Genomic DNA, 16,710 nt, shown 5'->3' on the forward strand with positions numbered 1-16,710 from the left:
AAGAGGTGGCAAAACTTATCAAACAAAACTATATTTAGCTTAATGATTTTATAGGAAAGCCACCTAAATGAATACGAATCAAAGTCAAATTACGGGTTTTTACAGCATCAGAAATCGATGAAATCCACCCTAAATTGAATCCTTATCCAAGTCCTATGAAAGAAGATAAAAAAACAAATATCCTAACAACAAATCAGCCGATTACTACATCATCTGGAGCAAATCAAGCCCTTTCACCACGAATCCTCCTGGCAAGTTGAATGTCCTTGGGCATGATTGTAACACGCTTAGCATGGATGGCGCAGAGGTTGGTATCTTCAAACAATCCAACAAGGTATGCCTCTGCTGCCTCTTGCAACGCCAAAACAGCATGGCTCTGGAAACGCAGATCGGTCTGCAAACCACAAAGGCCAAACAAATGAACCATAAATCAACAAAATTATTCATTATTATTCATAAATTCAATTTCAAATTTTGATTAAAAATTAGTAGTATACCTTATAGTCCTGGGCAATTTCACGAACAAGCCTTTGGAAAGGCAGTTTCCTGATGAGAAGTTCGGTACTTTTCTGATACTTACGGATTTCACTGCATCCAATGGAGAATCCCCAGTCAAATTCGTATAAAAAAGAAAGATAAAAATTCAATTTTAAGAAATAAAACGTGTTTTTAATGACTTACCGAAGAGCAACAGTTCCAGGACGGTATCTGTGAGGCTTCTTCACGCCTCCGGTTGTTGGGGCCGACTTGCGAGCAGCCTGAAAAAGCAAACAACAAATAAACGATTTATCGAAACCAAAGGAACAAACAAACCAAATCAAATCGAGAAAAAATTAAAAAACCAAAAACATTGAGGAGGAAATAAAACCTTGGTGGCGAGCTGCTTCCTCGGAGCCTTGCCGCCGGTGGACTTACGAGCAGTTTGCTTCGTACGAGCCATCTATATGGACCATATTAAATACCAAGTAAATCCCAAAACAAAGAAAAATAAAAAGAAATTCCCTATATTTCTGCCAAATTTCTTCAAAAAACTTACAAGAATCGATTAAGAAAACTTAGAAACCCAAAATCAAAGCTAAGACGCTTACCTCAAAATATGACGATAGACAGAGAGAGCTTTTGAAAGTAAGGAATTTTCTCGATACGACTCGGAAACTTGAAGGCGAGAATCTAATGGAGAGCATTAAAAGTCGTACACTATTTATAGGCGGCCAAGGTGGACAAAAAAAACGTGACTGATCCACTTTTATTCGTTAGTGATCGGACGGTTAGAAGTTGTCTGTGCTGTGTTTCTTTGAGCCTCGGTGAACGGCCTAGATGCTCATTTAAGGATGTGTCCTGGATCAACGTGGAGAGAGACTCGCTTCCTATTGGTCCACACTGTTGAACTAGACTGCTTTTTCGCAACAAATTCGCCTCGCTCAGAGGACTGCTGGTACGACGCCGTTCTTAACCTCAAAGGCTTCAGGCCTCTTGATGACAAAAATGGCTGCAAAAGCGGCCCCGTTTATCGGTCTCTTATAGAATCCATTTCCCGCGGGGCAGACGAACTCGTGTTTTCATATAATTGCCCAAATTATTTGAAACCCAAGGTCTGCTTTTCTTCCCAACCTTTTTTTATCAATTAGTTTTCAATTATTTTATTATGGTTATTATGTTTAACATAAATGATTTCTGATTAATGAATCAATTTCATATAATAATTTAATAATTATATAAAAAAATTGTCATACGTCGTCGTTTTTAGCTCCACCCAGGCCTTCTCAGCCCCTTCGTCCAGCCACAATAACTTTGGTACCTTCCTTCAAAATATAGTATAGATAGATAGATAGATAGATAGATTGCTTTCATTACTCAGTTTTTTGCTTTTTAGCTTCTACGATTAAAGAAGATAACTTTAGCTGCAAATATAAGAAAACAGAGTCTCATAGTTGAAGCGGAGGCGAAGTTATGGCGTTACAGTGTCGTTTAAGTGGGACGACAATCCAATCCCTAAAAATGGCGACGATTCCAATCTCATCTTCCTCGTCACGCCTCATTTTCAGACCACTTCCCCAAAGTCTAAAACTCTCTTTATTTTCCCGCCACAGTCCTCCAAGAACACCTCCCATCACTCTTCTCATTAGAGCACTTTCCGCCCCGGCTGTGGCAGCCGCTCCCGCCACAGAAATCTCCGATAATAAAGGTAATTACATTAAATTGTTAATCTTTTATCCAATTTTTTTTTAAAAAAATTCAATCTCTGATATTTTAAATTGTCTTTGTAGTTGTAAAGCCGCAATGGAGGGCGGCGATAGATTTCAAGTGGATAAGGGATAATAAAGAAGCGGTTGCTATTAATATTAAGAATAGGAATTCGAATGCCAATTTGGAGCTTGTGCTTGAACTTTATGACAAAATGTTGAATCTTCAAAAGGTTAATCTTTTGGTTGTCTGCTCCATTAATCTTCGAAATGAATGCAATAATGTGAAAGATTTTTTTTTTTAATTTCATAATACTTAGCTAATTCTTGCTGACAGATTGCAGGAAGTTGAGCGGTTTCGAGGGGAAAGGAATACGGTTGCAAACAAGATGAAAGGAAAATTAGAACCTTCTGAGCGCCAAAAGCTCATAGAAGAAGGTGTTGCTCAAATGTTTTGCTGTTTCTTGGTGCCCTTTTTGTGGTCTAATTGTTTTGGTTTTGAAATGTGTTTTTTTGCGGTTTTGTGATTCAGGAAAGAATCTGAAGGAAGGACTTATGACTTTGGAAGAAGACCTTATAAAATTAAGGGATGAGCTTCAGCTTGAAGCACAATGTATACCAAATATGACTCACCCTGATGTTCCAATTGGAGGGGAGTGTAGTTCAAAGTTGAGGAATATGGTATTGATATTGCTTTGATTAGTTTCTTGTGCTTTAGTCATTATATATTGTCTTTCTGGTGTATTCATACAGCTTTGATGTTTAATTTGTATTTTTCTAGGTTGGTAGCCGCCGTGAATTTGACTTCCCAATCAAGGATCACCTTCAAATTGGGAAGGAACTAGATCTCTTTGATTTTGATGCCGCTGCAGAGGTATTTTTTCTGTTTGGTCTAGGGTATGAGAGCATCTCTAATTTGTTGGTGGTTGAATTAAGGGTTTTTATTGGTAAATTAAATTAAATTTGGTTGTAGTTCACCATAATTTTAGTCAATTAATTGCCTTCATTGCCTATAACTAATTTAGTCAGCTTGATCTTGTGTAGGTTGAGTGCACTATTTTCAATTAGAATGGTGCTAGACTAATTAACAAGTCACTTCAGTGGATCAACGCACTGAATTGAGTTGTCTCTTGAATTTTGTGTCTCACATTGTAATCTGAAACTTGTAGGTGTGATAATGTGGCACCAGAGTTTCTAAACTCTGCAACTTTTATGGAACCTTGTAATTTTAACTATAACAATTTGTTTACTTACTCCTTATCAAATCTTGGATTATATACCAAATTTCAGCTAAGGTTTATGTATATTGGTTGATGTACAGGTAAGTGGTTCAAAATTTTACTACCTGAAGAATGAAGCAGTGTTGCTGGAAATGGCCCTTGTCAACTGGACCTTGACAGAAGTCATGAAGAGGGGATTTACACCACTGACAACACCAGAAATTGTGAGGTCATCTGTTGTTGAAAAATGTGGCTTCCAACCTCGTGGAGAAAATACGCAGGTTTGCATATATTCATGTTGTAGTCCCTTTTATGCAAAATAAGTGTTACTTGCTTTATTAAATATCAAAGAAAATGCGTATTGTTTTGGCACAAATCACGAGTCAAAGCTGTTGAAACTCTATGAACCACTTTGATCATGAGCTGGATCACTAGTATGGTCGGTGCAACCAATAGCTTGGATTCAGCTTGAAATGGGGGCTCCTCAGTTTTTTTATTGAGCTTTTTGAATCCGCATCTTACATTCTGATATCAGAATACTTAATTTCTCTACAGAGACTATTTCAAAGTTGGGAGTATCATGTTAATTTAGTTAGGATTTCATGGTGGTTTCTTGATACTTGTTTCAAACACTGAACAGGTTTATTCCATTGAAGATAGTGACCAGTGCCTCATTGGTACTGCAGAGATTCCTGTAGGGGGAATTCACATGGATTCTATTCTTTCTGAGACCTCATTACCCCTGAAATATGTGGCATTTTCCCACTGTTTTCGTACAGAGGCTGGTGCTGCAGGCACGGCAACAAGGTGATCAGCTACCTTAAGTTTCATTGTTATTTTATCCATATCTCACTATAGTTCCTGCGCTTGGGGTAATTTCTTAAATAGTTGAAAAGACTAGATTTCTGAATGAACTAACTCTTTCCATTTTTTACCAGGGGTCTTTATAGAGTACACCAATTCAGCAAGGTGGAAATGTTTATTTTATGCAGATCAGAGGACAGTGATATGTACCATGAGGAGCTTATTAAAATTGAAGAGGATCTCTTTTCATCTCTAGGATTACATTACAAGTATGGACTCTCATTAACCTTTACTTACTCTGTACTGGTTTTGTTCTGTTATTTGACAATCTTTGCTTTCTTGGCAGAACTTTAGATATGGCTACAGGGGACTTGGGTGCACCTGCTTATCGTAAAATTGATGTGGAGGCATGGATGCCAGGTTTAGAACGCTACGGTGAGGTATTGAAATAACCTTTTCTGCTTCCTTATGGCAAATTGAAATTCTGTCAATTTTACTAGCTGCGGGTTTTTGCTTTTGCAATGATATATCTTGAAAAATGAAATAATTCTGTTTGTTGAGGCAAACAGTTAAGCATTTTGAAATTACCTTTGAATCTCTTATTTATTTATTGGAAATTCTTTTGAATATTAGGTATAACACATTTTCTCTAAACAGATATCAAGTGCATCAAATTGCACTGACTATCAAAGTCGCCGACTGGGAATTCGGTATCGCCCATCAGAATCACCATTAACAAATTCCAAGAAGGGTAAAGCCAGCCTTGCTACAACCAAATTTGTTCATACATTAAATGCAACAGCATGTGCAGTTCCAAGGATGCTCGTGTGTTTGCTGGAGAATTTTCAGCAAGAAGATGGTTCTGTTATTATTCCAAATCCATTAAGGCCATTCATGGGTGGGATTGAACTTATATCTCCTAAATCCAGATAAATAGTATTTGTGGTATCACTCAAGTGTGATATTTTCCACAAGTTTAGGCATGTAGTCTCAGAAAAGAGAAGGGAAAAAGGAAAAAGAAAACGAAAAAGGAAGAAAATATATAGAAAGTTGATGTCGGTGGGAAAACAGAGAGAAAAGTGAGAGGAATGTTTTTCCCAGAATTGGAGAGCTATTGACATTTCTGAGGTCTTGTTGACGTTGATTAATTATTGATGGTTCGGGTTTGAAAATTAGCATTATGAGTTGCTCTTTGTCAAATTGGTGAAACAGCTTGTTGATGTTGCAACCTCAACCAGCTGGCTGACATTTGTTAGCTAATTTTGAAAATTGAGCCTTTCTGCTTTATGACATGCACTTCAACCATTTATGGTTTAAATTTCCAGCGCTTAGTGTGTAATCTTGGTAAGATATCGTCTTTATATATGTATATATATATCTCGCTCTCTAATATGAGACCAAGTATAGAACATTTCAGGTGTAATAGAGGTCAAAGATAATCGGAATTTAAGGCAAACAGCTGTTCCAGCAAGTGAAAGCCGAAAACGACAGTGAGCTTACCGAACTGAGAAATTACAACAAACATGTCTGTAATCCGGCTACAGTACGTTGTGGAGTTATAAACACTCAAGTCCAAAGGTGGCTCCATATCTAACAGCTACCTGATGGATATACACAAATCATTGCATATACCAAAAGGTTGAAGATATTCAACTGGGAAAAATTGTTGTCGGACTGCCAACCAGGCTGGCATGTTCATGTACTTCTCTGATACCATTGTTTGCTTTCTGCCTATAATTTGAGTTGGCTCAATTCAATCTTTTTGACTGGATACGTATACGCCTCATAATTGATTTGTTGGCCCAAGCAACTTAACTTTGTGAGTGTAGTTATCAGATCAACCTGGAATAGAATCATTTTCAAACCAAGACCCAGAATTAATATTATAATATAAAAGAAGAAATAGTGCAGCTTGGAAAAATTTTATTGTGTTTTCATAACCGTATAGTAGGTGAAACCCTGCTTAATGTTAGCAGGAAGTAATTCCAATTTTCTATGTAAAACTTGGCAGTCTAGGCAATGGCCCATGCGAGGATGAAGCTGTTCCAACTTCGAAATAGAAAAAGAGAAATAATCAACTAACCTCATAATCTGTCTGAGACACTGTTTCTCGGCTACGTTGGTATTTATGAACCCACGGAGTAACATCAGGATCAGTGGCCAGTAAGGCCTCTGTAGCGCTCTGATCAGGACCCAGGAATACAGACATCACGGCTAGCTGATCAACCAGAAGGGAAAATCAATGACTCAAAATAGGGTGCAGTCATGATTGCAACAATAAAAGAATCTAAACGGAGTTCAATTTATTTCTCGCCTTCTTTCTTCATATTTTCCATCTGAAAAGTTAGAATTGCATGCGATCACAAGCACATTAGGGAAAAGATTAATGCACCCTAGATTAAGAACAGGTCTAGTATCAATATAGCCACACTGGCAACATAGAATGATAAATCTAGAGGAAGATGATGCGTCCAGCAAAAACAATAAGCAATGAGTTGGTGCTAAAACTTAAAAGCCATACAGGCTGTTGCACTCTAAACTGAAGCAGTTTAGGCAGGAAAATTAAATCTCTGAAAATGTAGGGTTTTAAGTTCAGTAAGGCTGTTGCACTCTAATTTAAGCCAGAATTGCCCCGCATAAGGTTTCGAGAAGATCAAAAACTTAAGAAAGTAACTGTGATGAAAACACAGTGCAACTACCTGACGGGGGCCAAAGCCAATTGCTTTGAACTTATCTTTCATTTCCTGCACAGTTGCTTTCTCCCACAGGGGCACTCTTCCCTCTGGATCTGGCTCTTCAGTATCACTTCGTCCAAACTGCCTATCGAACAAGCCCCACTATTGACACAATATAACAGTATCAGAATCATGGTGAATTGCCAACTTAAATCACATTTAGTCTTTAAAACAACTAACTTGAGGTAGGAAACACCAGTAAGGGAAGAGATACTAAAGACATGGAGCTGCTTGACATGCTTTTTTTGTGCATTTACGGGTCTTCAAAAGATGATATAATTTTGGCTTAAATAATACTGCAACTGTACAGCATGACATAGTAAGAAAAATGAACCTGGCCATTTGAACCATATACTGAGTATAAAAAACTTCCTTTCTCTTCATTCCCACCACATTTGCGAATAGCAGATGCTACAAAAGTAGCCTTGGTGGCAGTTTGAGCTACTCAGAATAAACAAATGCTGTGTCAGGTGAATTAGCATTATCTGTTTTATCACACAAAGGAATACCCCGCGTAATTCTAACTTGGAATATCAAACATTTATAACGTATCACCTGCATATTGGATGAGGTCTGCATATGAAATAGGTCCACCCTTGGAATATGAATCAATTTCCTTCTTGGCTTCATCCAATAAACTCACAGCAGCAGAAAGCCCCTTATTTTCAGGTCTGCTTAACTCTGAGCTTTAGGCCACAAAAAGGAGAATAACGAATCAGGTTAAAACTTGAATAAAATGTTTAAAGCAATGATTCTGTTAAGTTTCCCTAGAAGGAAGATTTGACTGCCATTAACTGAGAAGAGCATGTGTTCATTAAAGTAAATGAGAACTCAGAAAAAATAATCTCCAACTTTCTTCTGTCCAAACTTTTCACCTTAAAGTAAAGCACTCCTTATGTTATCCATTTATCTTGTCAAAAGCTAGAAACAGGTCAAGATCCACTAAGTGTTCTACATTATCATGTCAATACTATAAAAGGCTGCCTTGGAAAGAGCAGTCATCACTTGCCTTCAGTAGGAATTTTTCAAACCTCATCTGCAGGTTGCTTACATAATTAGCCCCTCTTATTTCACTATAAAAATTATGGAGAAAAAAATGGCATATCTTGCATATTTCCTGAGCACGAACTTATATTTGAGATAATGCTGCAAGTAAAAACGTGGCATACCTGAATCGAATGGATCCATTTGGGCCACCAGATTTTGTAGCCTACAAACTTAAGCAGCAGAAAGTTAGTATTTTTTTTCCATTTTTTTTTTCTTTTTCCATCTCATATAACGGAGTTAAAAAGATACTCAAATGCACAAAACAGTTAAACACATATTGTTTATCTGACCTTGTCATAAGTCACAGCATCATTCAGTGCCAAAGTTAGTATGGGAGGAATAAGATCTGGATTTCCCTGAAATTCATAATTGCAAGATAGCATTAAGGAAATGAACATTGCAAGCATAATGAACTGAATACTTAATTCCGCATCAACTAATCCCAGACTTTACATTTGAGGCTCTAGATGCCACGACTTTTTGCATTTGCAGAAATATGGACAGCAAGCGGGATATAAAAATTTACCTTTATAGCTTTGAGCAGGGTGTCCTTAATATTTGCTGCAGTAGAAAAGTGCCAAATACAGTTTAGCATACTGTAGCAGGTTCAGAGGTAAAACTTTACTAGTGTTTAGAGTACTTACAGAGAAACTCAGAGCGCTGTCTACGTTGAATCAAATCAGCAGCAGTTGCCATTTCAACCCATGGTCCTGAGCTTGCTAATAATTCCTAAAAGACAGATCAAAGCTGGCAGAAACTTATCACCACATCATTCTAATTCATGGAGGATTTATTGTTTTATATCTACTAACATGGCTTTAACGGTTTAAAGCCCAAGGTTAACAGTGTGAACAAGTCATCAATTGCCAACTAGCAAAAGGTAGTTCTTGAATATTAACAGGATAAAGAACAATTACAGGTGTCTTAATTGCCTTAATGAGACGGTCTATTATATTCTTCGAACAATTCACGGTCTCAGTATCAATTTCTTCTAGCTTCTACGTGAATCTGAAAAGAAAAAGCCATGATACGATGCAATATGGAAAGAATTGCTCTCACCATGCCAACGGTTGCCCCAATGCATTTGAGAACATCTCTACGATGGAAACCATATTCACCACAAACATCAGTTTCAGTTTTACTACAACGAATAGCACCCTGATTCATTTAAACACATGAAAACAAGAAAAAGAAGCAATGGTTGGCTCAGACACTTAATTCATAAAAAAACAAAAAAACAAAAAAAAAAAAGAAAAACCCGGTCCATGAGTCAGCATTTCTTCAGAAAATGCAAAATACTTACTGCCCGAGTAATAAGACATCTATTAGTAGCAACAGAGTTGGAGTTGAAAGACGGGACAGGGACGAGAGAAATCAAAGAGGGTGTTGTTGAAAGGAAAGAGACCCCCATTGCCTCCATGTTTCCAACTTTCTCTCAACCAATACAAGATCTTTTTTCCTCTTTCGTTTCTTCTTTACAACTTAGAGCTTGACAGCGTTAAGAGAGAGAGATAGAGAGAAAGAGAGAGAGTATATGCGACTAAGGGGGGCCAAGACGGGTACGTGTGGAGTATGCATGAGAGTTGATGATTTTGTGTTATCCTGATTCCTATCTATCGCGATTCTTATTGTGTGCGGGCCGAGTTCCTGAGAGTTCTAGTATCGGACCCAATTACCAAGCACCAGATATTAGAAACGAATCTGCAACCAGCGTGGGCCATACCCTTTGCCAGATCTGGGTCCTACTCGGTTTTGGGGTATCGGGTTAAACATACAAACAACAGAAGCAAAGGAGAAGGCCCCAAGACGAGATCCTTTCTACTTGCATTGGTATCTTTTCATAAACTTAAATTGGATGGCAATCATCAGATTTCACTTGTAAAATGCAACTCATAAATCGAGCAGCAGCACAACGGAGGGGTTAAAAAGAGCTAGATTAACATGCTTTCACTACTATTGCAATCAATTGCCAAAAGAAAAGGCAATACATGAAGGGAGCACATTATTATTTCTTGAAGCATTGGGACAATTACAATTATCATGTGCCCAATGAATCGCCAACGGCACCATGGAAACCTAATGCAACTTCTGAAAGGCATGTGAAGGCCCCGGCTACAGTTTTATCCTGTACGGGCCCCTGCAACCCTAATCCATTGAATCTTACCCATCTACGTATTGAATTTGAACCAATTGTCTAAAACTCAAGATATGCACACTCCGCGTCCCCATTCTTGTAGTGGCATTGCCAGCGTGAAGATCTTCCATTGATGGACGTGATGCAATAATGAAAGGTGCCACCAAACAAGTAGCTAGGGGATCTTCAATAAAAGCAATTGCACTACAGCATCTGATCTACCTGATACTGATAGATGCGCTCACATTCTGTGATACCCTCCTGCACAAACAATCTGGTAATGGATTTACATAAAATGCTTCTTCTGAGCGAAACCTATCCATGCCCTTTGTTCCTGAGACAGGACCCCTTCTCTTCCTTGGGGACCCTTGCCTGTACAATCCATGAAAGAAACCATGAGTTATGAGGAGCCTGAATATTAATTGCATACATCTAAACTATTGCTGTTATAAGTGCAGCACAGCAATGATAATGGAGTTGCTCCTACCACAAGCCACAATCTGCAGCTTCCAATTAATTAAAGAGAAAAACTACATACAGTTTTTTGTGGATTTCGATGATTCGACTGGAAAGTTTTCTGCCTTCCTTCAATACCCCGTTCTCAATTTTGTCAAACAGACGGACGAGTGCTTTCCTGAAGGAGAGTACAGAAACAACTTCAGTACACCGCAAACGATTAGATATGAATAACAGATAGATAATTAAAAATCAGTTCAATTTCAGAAATTAAACTGACTCACCTGTCAGGAGAAATGGTTTTCCTATGTCCCAGAAAACGACGATGCCCTTCAACAGCTCTCGCCATGTTTCCAGAGTATGATGGAATGAAGACATCACTTTCAACAGATACAATGTAGTCAAGTGCAGCCATTTGAGATGCATGAGTGGTGAATGGTTCAAGCTCCTCAACAGAAGCCAATTTTTCCTACAAAATATCACAGTGTATAAGACTATATTCCAACTCCATGTTCCATCCTTAACACTCAGAATATCAAACAACATTATAATAAACATTTCACCAATTTTTATAAACGGATGGTGCGTATCCTTATATGTATCTATTTATGCATGTATGTGCATTTTTCTTCTACGCATTAGTATGATGGTCATGCACACGCAACATGAGAGAGAGAGAGAGAGAGAGAGAGAGAATACAGGCAAAACATGCCAGCAATTATCCACAGAGCAACAAAAATAGTAAACAATGGTCAAAGATCTCTCAGTCAGTGTTAACTGTACCAGTTATGTGCTGGTTTCTTCATAAAGATGGTTCCACTATAACATTAGCTTTAGAAAATAGAAAAACACAACCAATCACAAGTTAAAAACACATGTCCAATTTGCATTGGAAAATTTTGAATGATAATTAATTAAAGAACGTATGGACTAACTGGATATACAAACCAGTATAAAGATCACAAACAGTTAGTCTCGCTATAATATTGGATAAAAATCAATGTGCATAATAGTTTCAATAAAGGAAGGCTGATTATGATTGAATTTCCATGAATATTAAGTTCCACATGTTCTAAAGTCTTGTTTTTTCCACAATTGGCCTCGTGAAAAATATAACCCAAATAGACGACGGCATCATAATTACGTGTATAAAGGAGGCAATCAAACCAATGACACAACTTCCTTCCTACCTTGCTCATTAACATGGGATAGTGCGACCGTAGATCAGCCATATGAGTATCACCTCCATATATCTCTCCAGCAGCAATATATATAGGGGTGTTTGACAGATATCCAAGAGCAGTGAGAAAAATTCCGACCTCTTTTGGGGTTAAGGGGCAATATCCTTTGGATCTCTGTTCCCTGGCATCAATTTCCTTCACTTTCCAATAGACAGTGTTTTCCCTGCAAATTCAGAAAGGAAGTGGTATATAACAAGGAGTTGATCTCTTATCCAACCTGGTAACACTTCTCCTATTTTTCACTCTATAATATCATGTACATTAGAAAAGAATGTTCTCCTACTTTATCTTCCCACTTCCTTTCAACTTGCACAGGATATATATAGAAACCCAGCTAACTGTTATACCTGATTGTCTTTAGTTCTTCAGCTTCAGCATTAGATAAACCATGTGTACATCCACTAAAGGCAAGCATGTCTTTCTCATATCGTAAATGCAGAGAGATGAAAGGACCATAAGACCTCATTCGATCCACCAATAACTGCAATATCAACAACTTAATATGTATGATGAATACAAAAAAACATTCTAAAGACTTGAAGAAGTGAATTTATACTCAGGTCAAACTAATTACTTTCCCCATTGCTTCAATTTTGGGTGCAAAGCGAAGTGCTTCATAGCAAGCACGACAACGAAGCTTCTGTATATCTGGAGGCAGATTGTTATTTGCTAGGCGAGAATCAGACTTGGCAGCTCGAATAACCTAGTAAAAAAGGGGGGAAAGAAGCATTTGATAAAGTACTTCGATCAGGAACATTAAGTAAACCATTTAGCACAATCATAATAAAGACTTCAACGGACAAACCTGATATTCCTCCCACAGGGAAACTATCTCATCCTGGTAATACTCCAAACCAGACCAGCTTTTGAATTGCTTAACTACTTTGGTAGCAGAAGACAACTCCTTAGGAAGCTTTTTGATAACTTTAATATCATTAGCCAGAGCATTAATAAAATGGTCCTCATCAAAAACATCAGAGAAGTTGCTGCAAGTTAACAGAGAAACAAATTATGACATCAGTCATGAAGAAACTCAATCAGAGATAGGAAGTAGTACTACTTTTGCAAAGGATCTGAGTTGAAGGGGAAAGGCTACCTAGAATCTTGCCAATATGACCGTTTATCAAGTTCCGGAACAACAAGAGTGGCATGTATTATACGGGCTACAGCTACCATGTCACATATCTGCAATTCAAGAATGAGATTCCACTCGATTAAACAATCAAGAAAAACTGAAATTCATATTGGAATATAAGTTACAATGGCTATCGTGCCTAATATTTCAAACAGTAAACTTAAACACATGTAAGGTTCTAATCTTTCAGTATCATCCCATAGCTGAAGAGAATGTAATTACTATTCCATAGACAATTATGCATGCATATCTCTTGGGAAGTAGATGTCTGAATGTCCCTGTCTCTATCAAGAAATGTGGGAAGGTGAAGGAATACATCACGTTCAAAGGTATTTGAAACCATTGTGTACTTGTGGAGAACTGGACATGTTTCAACATGCAAAGAAGTAAGACAACTTCAAATCCCATAATAGAAAGAGGAAACTGAGTGAAGTCAAGCTTATAGCAAGAAGAAGTGAACAAATATGCAAGTAGTGTCATTCCACAAGTTTGGCAGAAGACTATGTTTCTTCCAATCAAGTAATAATAAGTTTCATGTTATAACACAGATATAGCTGGCATGAATATAATCAAACCAGAATTCAACCAGTAAAAGGAAAGAATATACAGACCCCAGCTCGCATTTGGTTGAGCCCACCATTTGTATGAACTAGAAGATAACCTCTTGACTCATCAGGAGCTGAAAAAACAATGATAAATTTGAAAATTAATCCACAAGTATTTATTAGATATACCAAAAAATGAAACTCAAAACTAACTCCCTTACCTGCATAATTAGAACTGTGCTGTACACAGGGCACAAAATCGCGATTCACAGGTGGCTTCCACAACTTCTCGAAATCCAGATTTCCTCTGGCACCATCCAACTGTCAAATCTAAAGGAGTGAAAACATGAAAGATGCATAACTACTTTGCATCAATATATGCACCTAACATCTATTTGACCCAAACCACAATCCTCGATACAACAACAAGAACAAGCAACAAATAAAACAGATAGTAAAAAATTGAAACACTCTACTAAAAGGGATTAAGTAGAATTTTACAACCACCACTCAACTCTCAACCGAAATGGATTAAACAAAACCTTCTAATTGGTTAAATGAAATTTGGAAAAATGCATTGGTTTCTGCAGTCAAAACTTAATAATGCAACAAGGGACCATGTGAAGGAGCATAATCCAAAAAGAGCAACTAATACATTTTTTTTCATTTTTGTCCTATTGTTACATTTTCTGAGCAACCAAACAGACTATATAAAAAATGAACAGAAACACAAAAACCTTGTGAGACGAAAGAGGAGCTTTGGAAAGATGCGGGGAAGCCAGCTCTTTCGATAAATGAGGCGGAGCCAGCTCCTGCGTCCACTCTCGCTCTGTGCTTAACTTCCGATAATTAAGTTCATGTTGCTACAAAAATGGAAAAAATATTTAAATCAACATGCAAATCTCAGCAGAAAAAATATATACTGCAAAAAATGGAAAAATAAATTTCCATATAAGTATCATACCTAACCTTAAATAAATAAGACCAAATTTCCAAAAATAAGAAATTATGGAAACAAATCGAGCAGCAATTTATTTTATTGAAAGTGAAACAAAAGCAGCAATGGAGCAACATGGAAGCTTCGAAAGGGAAATGAAGAGAATAAAAAAAAAAAACCCTAAATCAAAAAGAGATACTTGACTGACGGTAGGGAGCTTGTAAGGATCAGACAAGTCGGAGACTCTAGAAGAAGGGAACACGTGTACGTGCACGGACAACAGTCCCACTAATGCTATTGTGCATATGGCGCACGTTAGCATCTTCCGCAGCAGCACCACCACTCTCCGCCTCCGTCTCTGCATCTTTTCTTTTCTTTATCTCCTAAAAAAACAAAAAGTAAAAAAAAAAAAAAACAAAACAAGAACTCCGTGTCTTCCTTCTAAAACGGAACGGCCGAAAAACAATGTCGCACCGCCATACTAAGGAAGCGATCGCATAGAATAAAAAATTTCACTCTCCTTTTCTGTTTCTCTGTCTCTGCGTTACGAAGAGAAAGCTAAAGCGGTCGGCTATGTTTTCTTCTTTTTTTTTTTTTCTGCTTATTTAGGATTTTGCTTCTTGTTTTGTTCTTTGTTGGTGCCACTCTGCTAAGCTTTTGGTCGGTTTATAAACGAGAATTTCGAGTTCGTAGATTAGAGGAATAATAAACTTAATTTATTTAAGAAAAAGGAATAAAAGAGAAAATAAAAGGGTAAATTTGAGATTTTATGATAATAAAACTGTTTAAAAAAGTTCAAACAGGATTAGTAGATAAGCGAGATACGCTTCATGGGATCCACTAGTCAAAATATATTTAAATTTCTTACTAAATTTTTTAAATTGCCTGAATCTGATTAGAGGTAACTGTTAGGTTTAAAAAATCAAATTTAGTGAAGAAAGATTTAGTAATTTTAAAATATTTATGGATTATGAAAAGATCATATTTAAAATAACGGCGGTAAAATTAAAAATTTAACTGTTAATTTACCCAGTATCCAGTTCATGCGCATACTTTTGCGGATAAAAAATTTAGGTGCCTTTGAATGAAGAGTTTTTACCTAAAAAACATAATCAAAGTCTTCTTTTGCAATGTCTGAATTGAAATAATCAAATATTAATGATACTATTAATGTTGAAAAAAGAAATGATACTGCAATTTTCTATGTTCTAATTGGTGTAAGCTTGTTGTCAAAATAAGTGGTTATGATGTATAAAATTTATGATCACGCCACTGAAAAAATTACAAATAAAGGTGATGTGGTTTTGACTTTGTTTTTTTCATCAATTCGTCAGCCCTGTCGACCAATGTCTAAAACCAAAGCGAAAGCAACAAGGCGGTACAAATAGAGAAGCGGGACTGGACAATGTGGATCTCAAGAAGTATTGCATTGATTGGAACGACAGAGAAACATGTGCCCAGAATTAAAGATTTGTAAGAGTGAGTGAACTGCTCGATTGCAAGCAAATTCAAATTTCATTAAACGGAGGGAATGAAATTTATTGTATAATCAAATTCGATAATTACGATGAAAGCTTATGTTAACCATGACGAAAACAAATTCTAAATCAATGCTTTCATAAACATTAGGCTAAGAATATTTTATAAATAAATATTTGGATAAAAAGAACTTAGACCGGAGAGAGAGAGAGAGATCAAGGGCCACGAGAACAAGGTTATTGAATGTCAGGTGTTTTAAGCGTGGTACCTTAGATTTAAAATGTAAAAGAATAGGATAAATACAAATTGGAAATGAAGGTAAATCCAATGGACGTTGTCGTCATGAGTGGAGGTTCGAACAGATTGTGGTCGGGGAGAAAAAAGAATTATTGAAGACGACAAAACTTATATACAGCATGGAGGTTACAAGCCTTTAGCCTATTGGATCGTTTTCTAGCTCCCAACTAGCCGCTTTCAAATTCTCGTGACGCCTCCTCCGACTTCTTGTCCGCTTTTGCGCACCGCGTCTGGCTCCTTTTAGATCCGCTGACAGCTCGAGGGAGTCTCCTCGGTCGCATCCTCTCCCAGCTCACCATCAGTTGTATCATCGTAGCTTGTAATATGAGAACAAAACAGAAACCGCGGAAAAGTGCAGTAAACTTTTCTGGGCTCATCTCAAGCTGCTCTCATCCCGCAAATCTGGAGTCATAGTGTCAAGCTGGAGGCTAATACAAAAGAATAAAGGGGCAATTGGCCAAATGCACAACCATGAATTTGTGAGTATAAACGTTTTC

At 37.3% G+C, this 16,710-nt stretch overlaps 4 protein-coding genes across 6 annotated transcripts; 1 reads left to right on the forward strand and 3 right to left on the reverse strand.

The window, feature by feature from the left end:
- Window positions 1-15: 15 nt before the first annotated feature.
- On the reverse strand, window positions 16-1,224 carry LOC110417435 (histone H3.3-like). Its single transcript, XM_021429801.2, has 5 exons — window positions 1,089-1,224; window positions 869-940; window positions 682-758; window positions 498-588; window positions 16-394 (listed from the first exon to the last, which is right to left on the reverse strand). The coding sequence occupies exons 1-5, from the start codon at window positions 1,182-1,184 to the stop codon at window positions 224-226; spliced, it is 507 nt and encodes a 168-aa protein (XP_021285476.1). The 5' UTR covers window positions 1,185-1,224; the 3' UTR covers window positions 16-223.
- A 569-nt stretch (window positions 1,225-1,793) lies between these two features.
- On the forward strand, window positions 1,794-5,497 carry SRS (Seryl-tRNA synthetase). Of its 2 annotated transcripts, XM_021429797.2 has the most exons (10): window positions 1,794-2,185; window positions 2,268-2,416; window positions 2,528-2,621; window positions 2,716-2,864; window positions 2,965-3,057; window positions 3,505-3,684; window positions 4,044-4,210; window positions 4,342-4,476; window positions 4,554-4,647; window positions 4,865-5,497. In XM_021429797.2, exons 1-10 carry the CDS (start codon window positions 1,951-1,953, stop codon window positions 5,138-5,140), a joined length of 1,572 nt encoding a protein of 523 aa, XP_021285472.1. In that variant the 5' UTR covers window positions 1,794-1,950; the 3' UTR covers window positions 5,141-5,497. The 2 variants fall into 2 exon arrangements, with proteins under 2 accessions (XP_021285472.1, XP_021285473.1); XM_021429798.1 differs by lacking the exon at window positions 1,794-2,185 and having other exon boundaries at window positions 2,276-2,416; window positions 2,521-2,621.
- Window positions 5,498-5,679: 182 nt separating this feature from the next.
- On the reverse strand, window positions 5,680-9,582 carry TL29 (ascorbate peroxidase 4). The gene is made up of 11 exons (XM_021429800.2): window positions 9,293-9,582; window positions 9,049-9,147; window positions 8,634-8,718; window positions 8,516-8,550; window positions 8,280-8,345; window positions 8,112-8,152; window positions 7,498-7,628; window positions 7,277-7,383; window positions 6,907-7,044; window positions 6,291-6,425; window positions 5,680-6,049 (listed from the first exon to the last, which is right to left on the reverse strand). The coding sequence occupies exons 1-11, from the start codon at window positions 9,407-9,409 to the stop codon at window positions 5,939-5,941; spliced, it is 1,065 nt and encodes a 354-aa protein (XP_021285475.1). The 5' UTR covers window positions 9,410-9,582; the 3' UTR covers window positions 5,680-5,938.
- A 243-nt stretch (window positions 9,583-9,825) lies between these two features.
- On the reverse strand, window positions 9,826-15,117 carry LOC110417244 (O-fucosyltransferase family protein). 2 transcript variants are annotated; one of them, XM_021429486.2, is made up of 12 exons: window positions 14,637-15,117; window positions 14,238-14,363; window positions 13,722-13,821; window positions 13,567-13,634; window positions 12,917-13,005; window positions 12,626-12,806; window positions 12,395-12,523; window positions 12,168-12,301; window positions 11,770-11,983; window positions 10,864-11,048; window positions 10,662-10,757; window positions 9,826-10,495 (listed from the first exon to the last, which is right to left on the reverse strand). In XM_021429486.2, exons 1-12 carry the CDS (start codon window positions 14,799-14,801, stop codon window positions 10,342-10,344), a joined length of 1,641 nt encoding a protein of 546 aa, XP_021285161.1. In that variant the 5' UTR covers window positions 14,802-15,117; the 3' UTR covers window positions 9,826-10,341. The 2 variants fall into 2 exon arrangements, with proteins under 2 accessions (XP_021285161.1, XP_021285163.1); XM_021429488.2 differs by having other exon boundaries at window positions 14,646-15,116.
- Window positions 15,118-16,710: the final 1,593 nt, after the last annotated feature.

The sequence above is a fragment of the Theobroma umbraticum genome, unplaced genomic scaffold, assembly GCF_002168275.2.
Source record: "Theobroma umbraticum cultivar Fairchild unplaced genomic scaffold, ASM216827v3 scaffold_51.0, whole genome shotgun sequence".
Taxonomy (NCBI): Eukaryota; Viridiplantae; Streptophyta; class Magnoliopsida; order Malvales; family Malvaceae; genus Theobroma; species Theobroma umbraticum.

Excerpts from the sequence above, each read along its gene's own strand:
- TL29 (XM_021429800.2), bottom strand. The coding sequence starts at position 9,409 with ATGGAGGCAATGGGGGTCTCTTTCCTTTCAACAACACCCTCTTTGATT. Across the intron at positions 8,153-8,279 it reads ATGCTGTGACTTATGACAAG|GCTACAAAATCTGGTGGCCC; the intron begins GTCAGATAAACA and ends TTAAGTTTGTAG. Across the intron at positions 6,050-6,290 it reads TGTCTCAGACAGATTATGAG|GTTGATCTGATAACTACACT; the intron begins GTTAGTTGATTA and ends ATTCTATTCCAG.
- LOC110417435 (XM_021429801.2), bottom strand. The coding sequence starts at position 1,184 with ATGCTCTCCATTAGATTCTCGCCTTCAAGTTTCCGAGTCGTATCGAGA. Across the intron at positions 941-1,088 it reads GTCTATCGTCATATTTTGAG|ATGGCTCGTACGAAGCAAAC; the intron begins GTAAGCGTCTTA and ends TGGTCCATATAG. Across the intron at positions 759-868 it reads GGAAGCAGCTCGCCACCAAG|GCTGCTCGCAAGTCGGCCCC; the intron begins GTTTTATTTCCT and ends TTGCTTTTTCAG.
- SRS (XM_021429797.2), top strand. The coding sequence starts at position 1,951 with ATGGCGTTACAGTGTCGTTTAAGTGGGACGACAATCCAATCCCTAAAA. Across the intron at positions 2,417-2,527 it reads AAATGTTGAATCTTCAAAAG|GAAGTTGAGCGGTTTCGAGG; the intron begins GTTAATCTTTTG and ends GACAGATTGCAG. Across the intron at positions 3,685-4,043 it reads CTCGTGGAGAAAATACGCAG|GTTTATTCCATTGAAGATAG; the intron begins GTTTGCATATAT and ends AACACTGAACAG.
- LOC110417244 (XM_021429486.2), bottom strand. The coding sequence starts at position 14,801 with ATGCAGAGACGGAGGCGGAGAGTGGTGGTGCTGCTGCGGAAGATGCTA. Across the intron at positions 13,635-13,721 it reads GCACAGTTCTAATTATGCAG|CTCCTGATGAGTCAAGAGGT; the intron begins GTAAGGGAGTTA and ends TTGTTTTTTCAG. Across the intron at positions 13,006-13,566 it reads TCAACCAAATGCGAGCTGGG|ATATGTGACATGGTAGCTGT; the intron begins GTCTGTATATTC and ends CTTGAATTGCAG.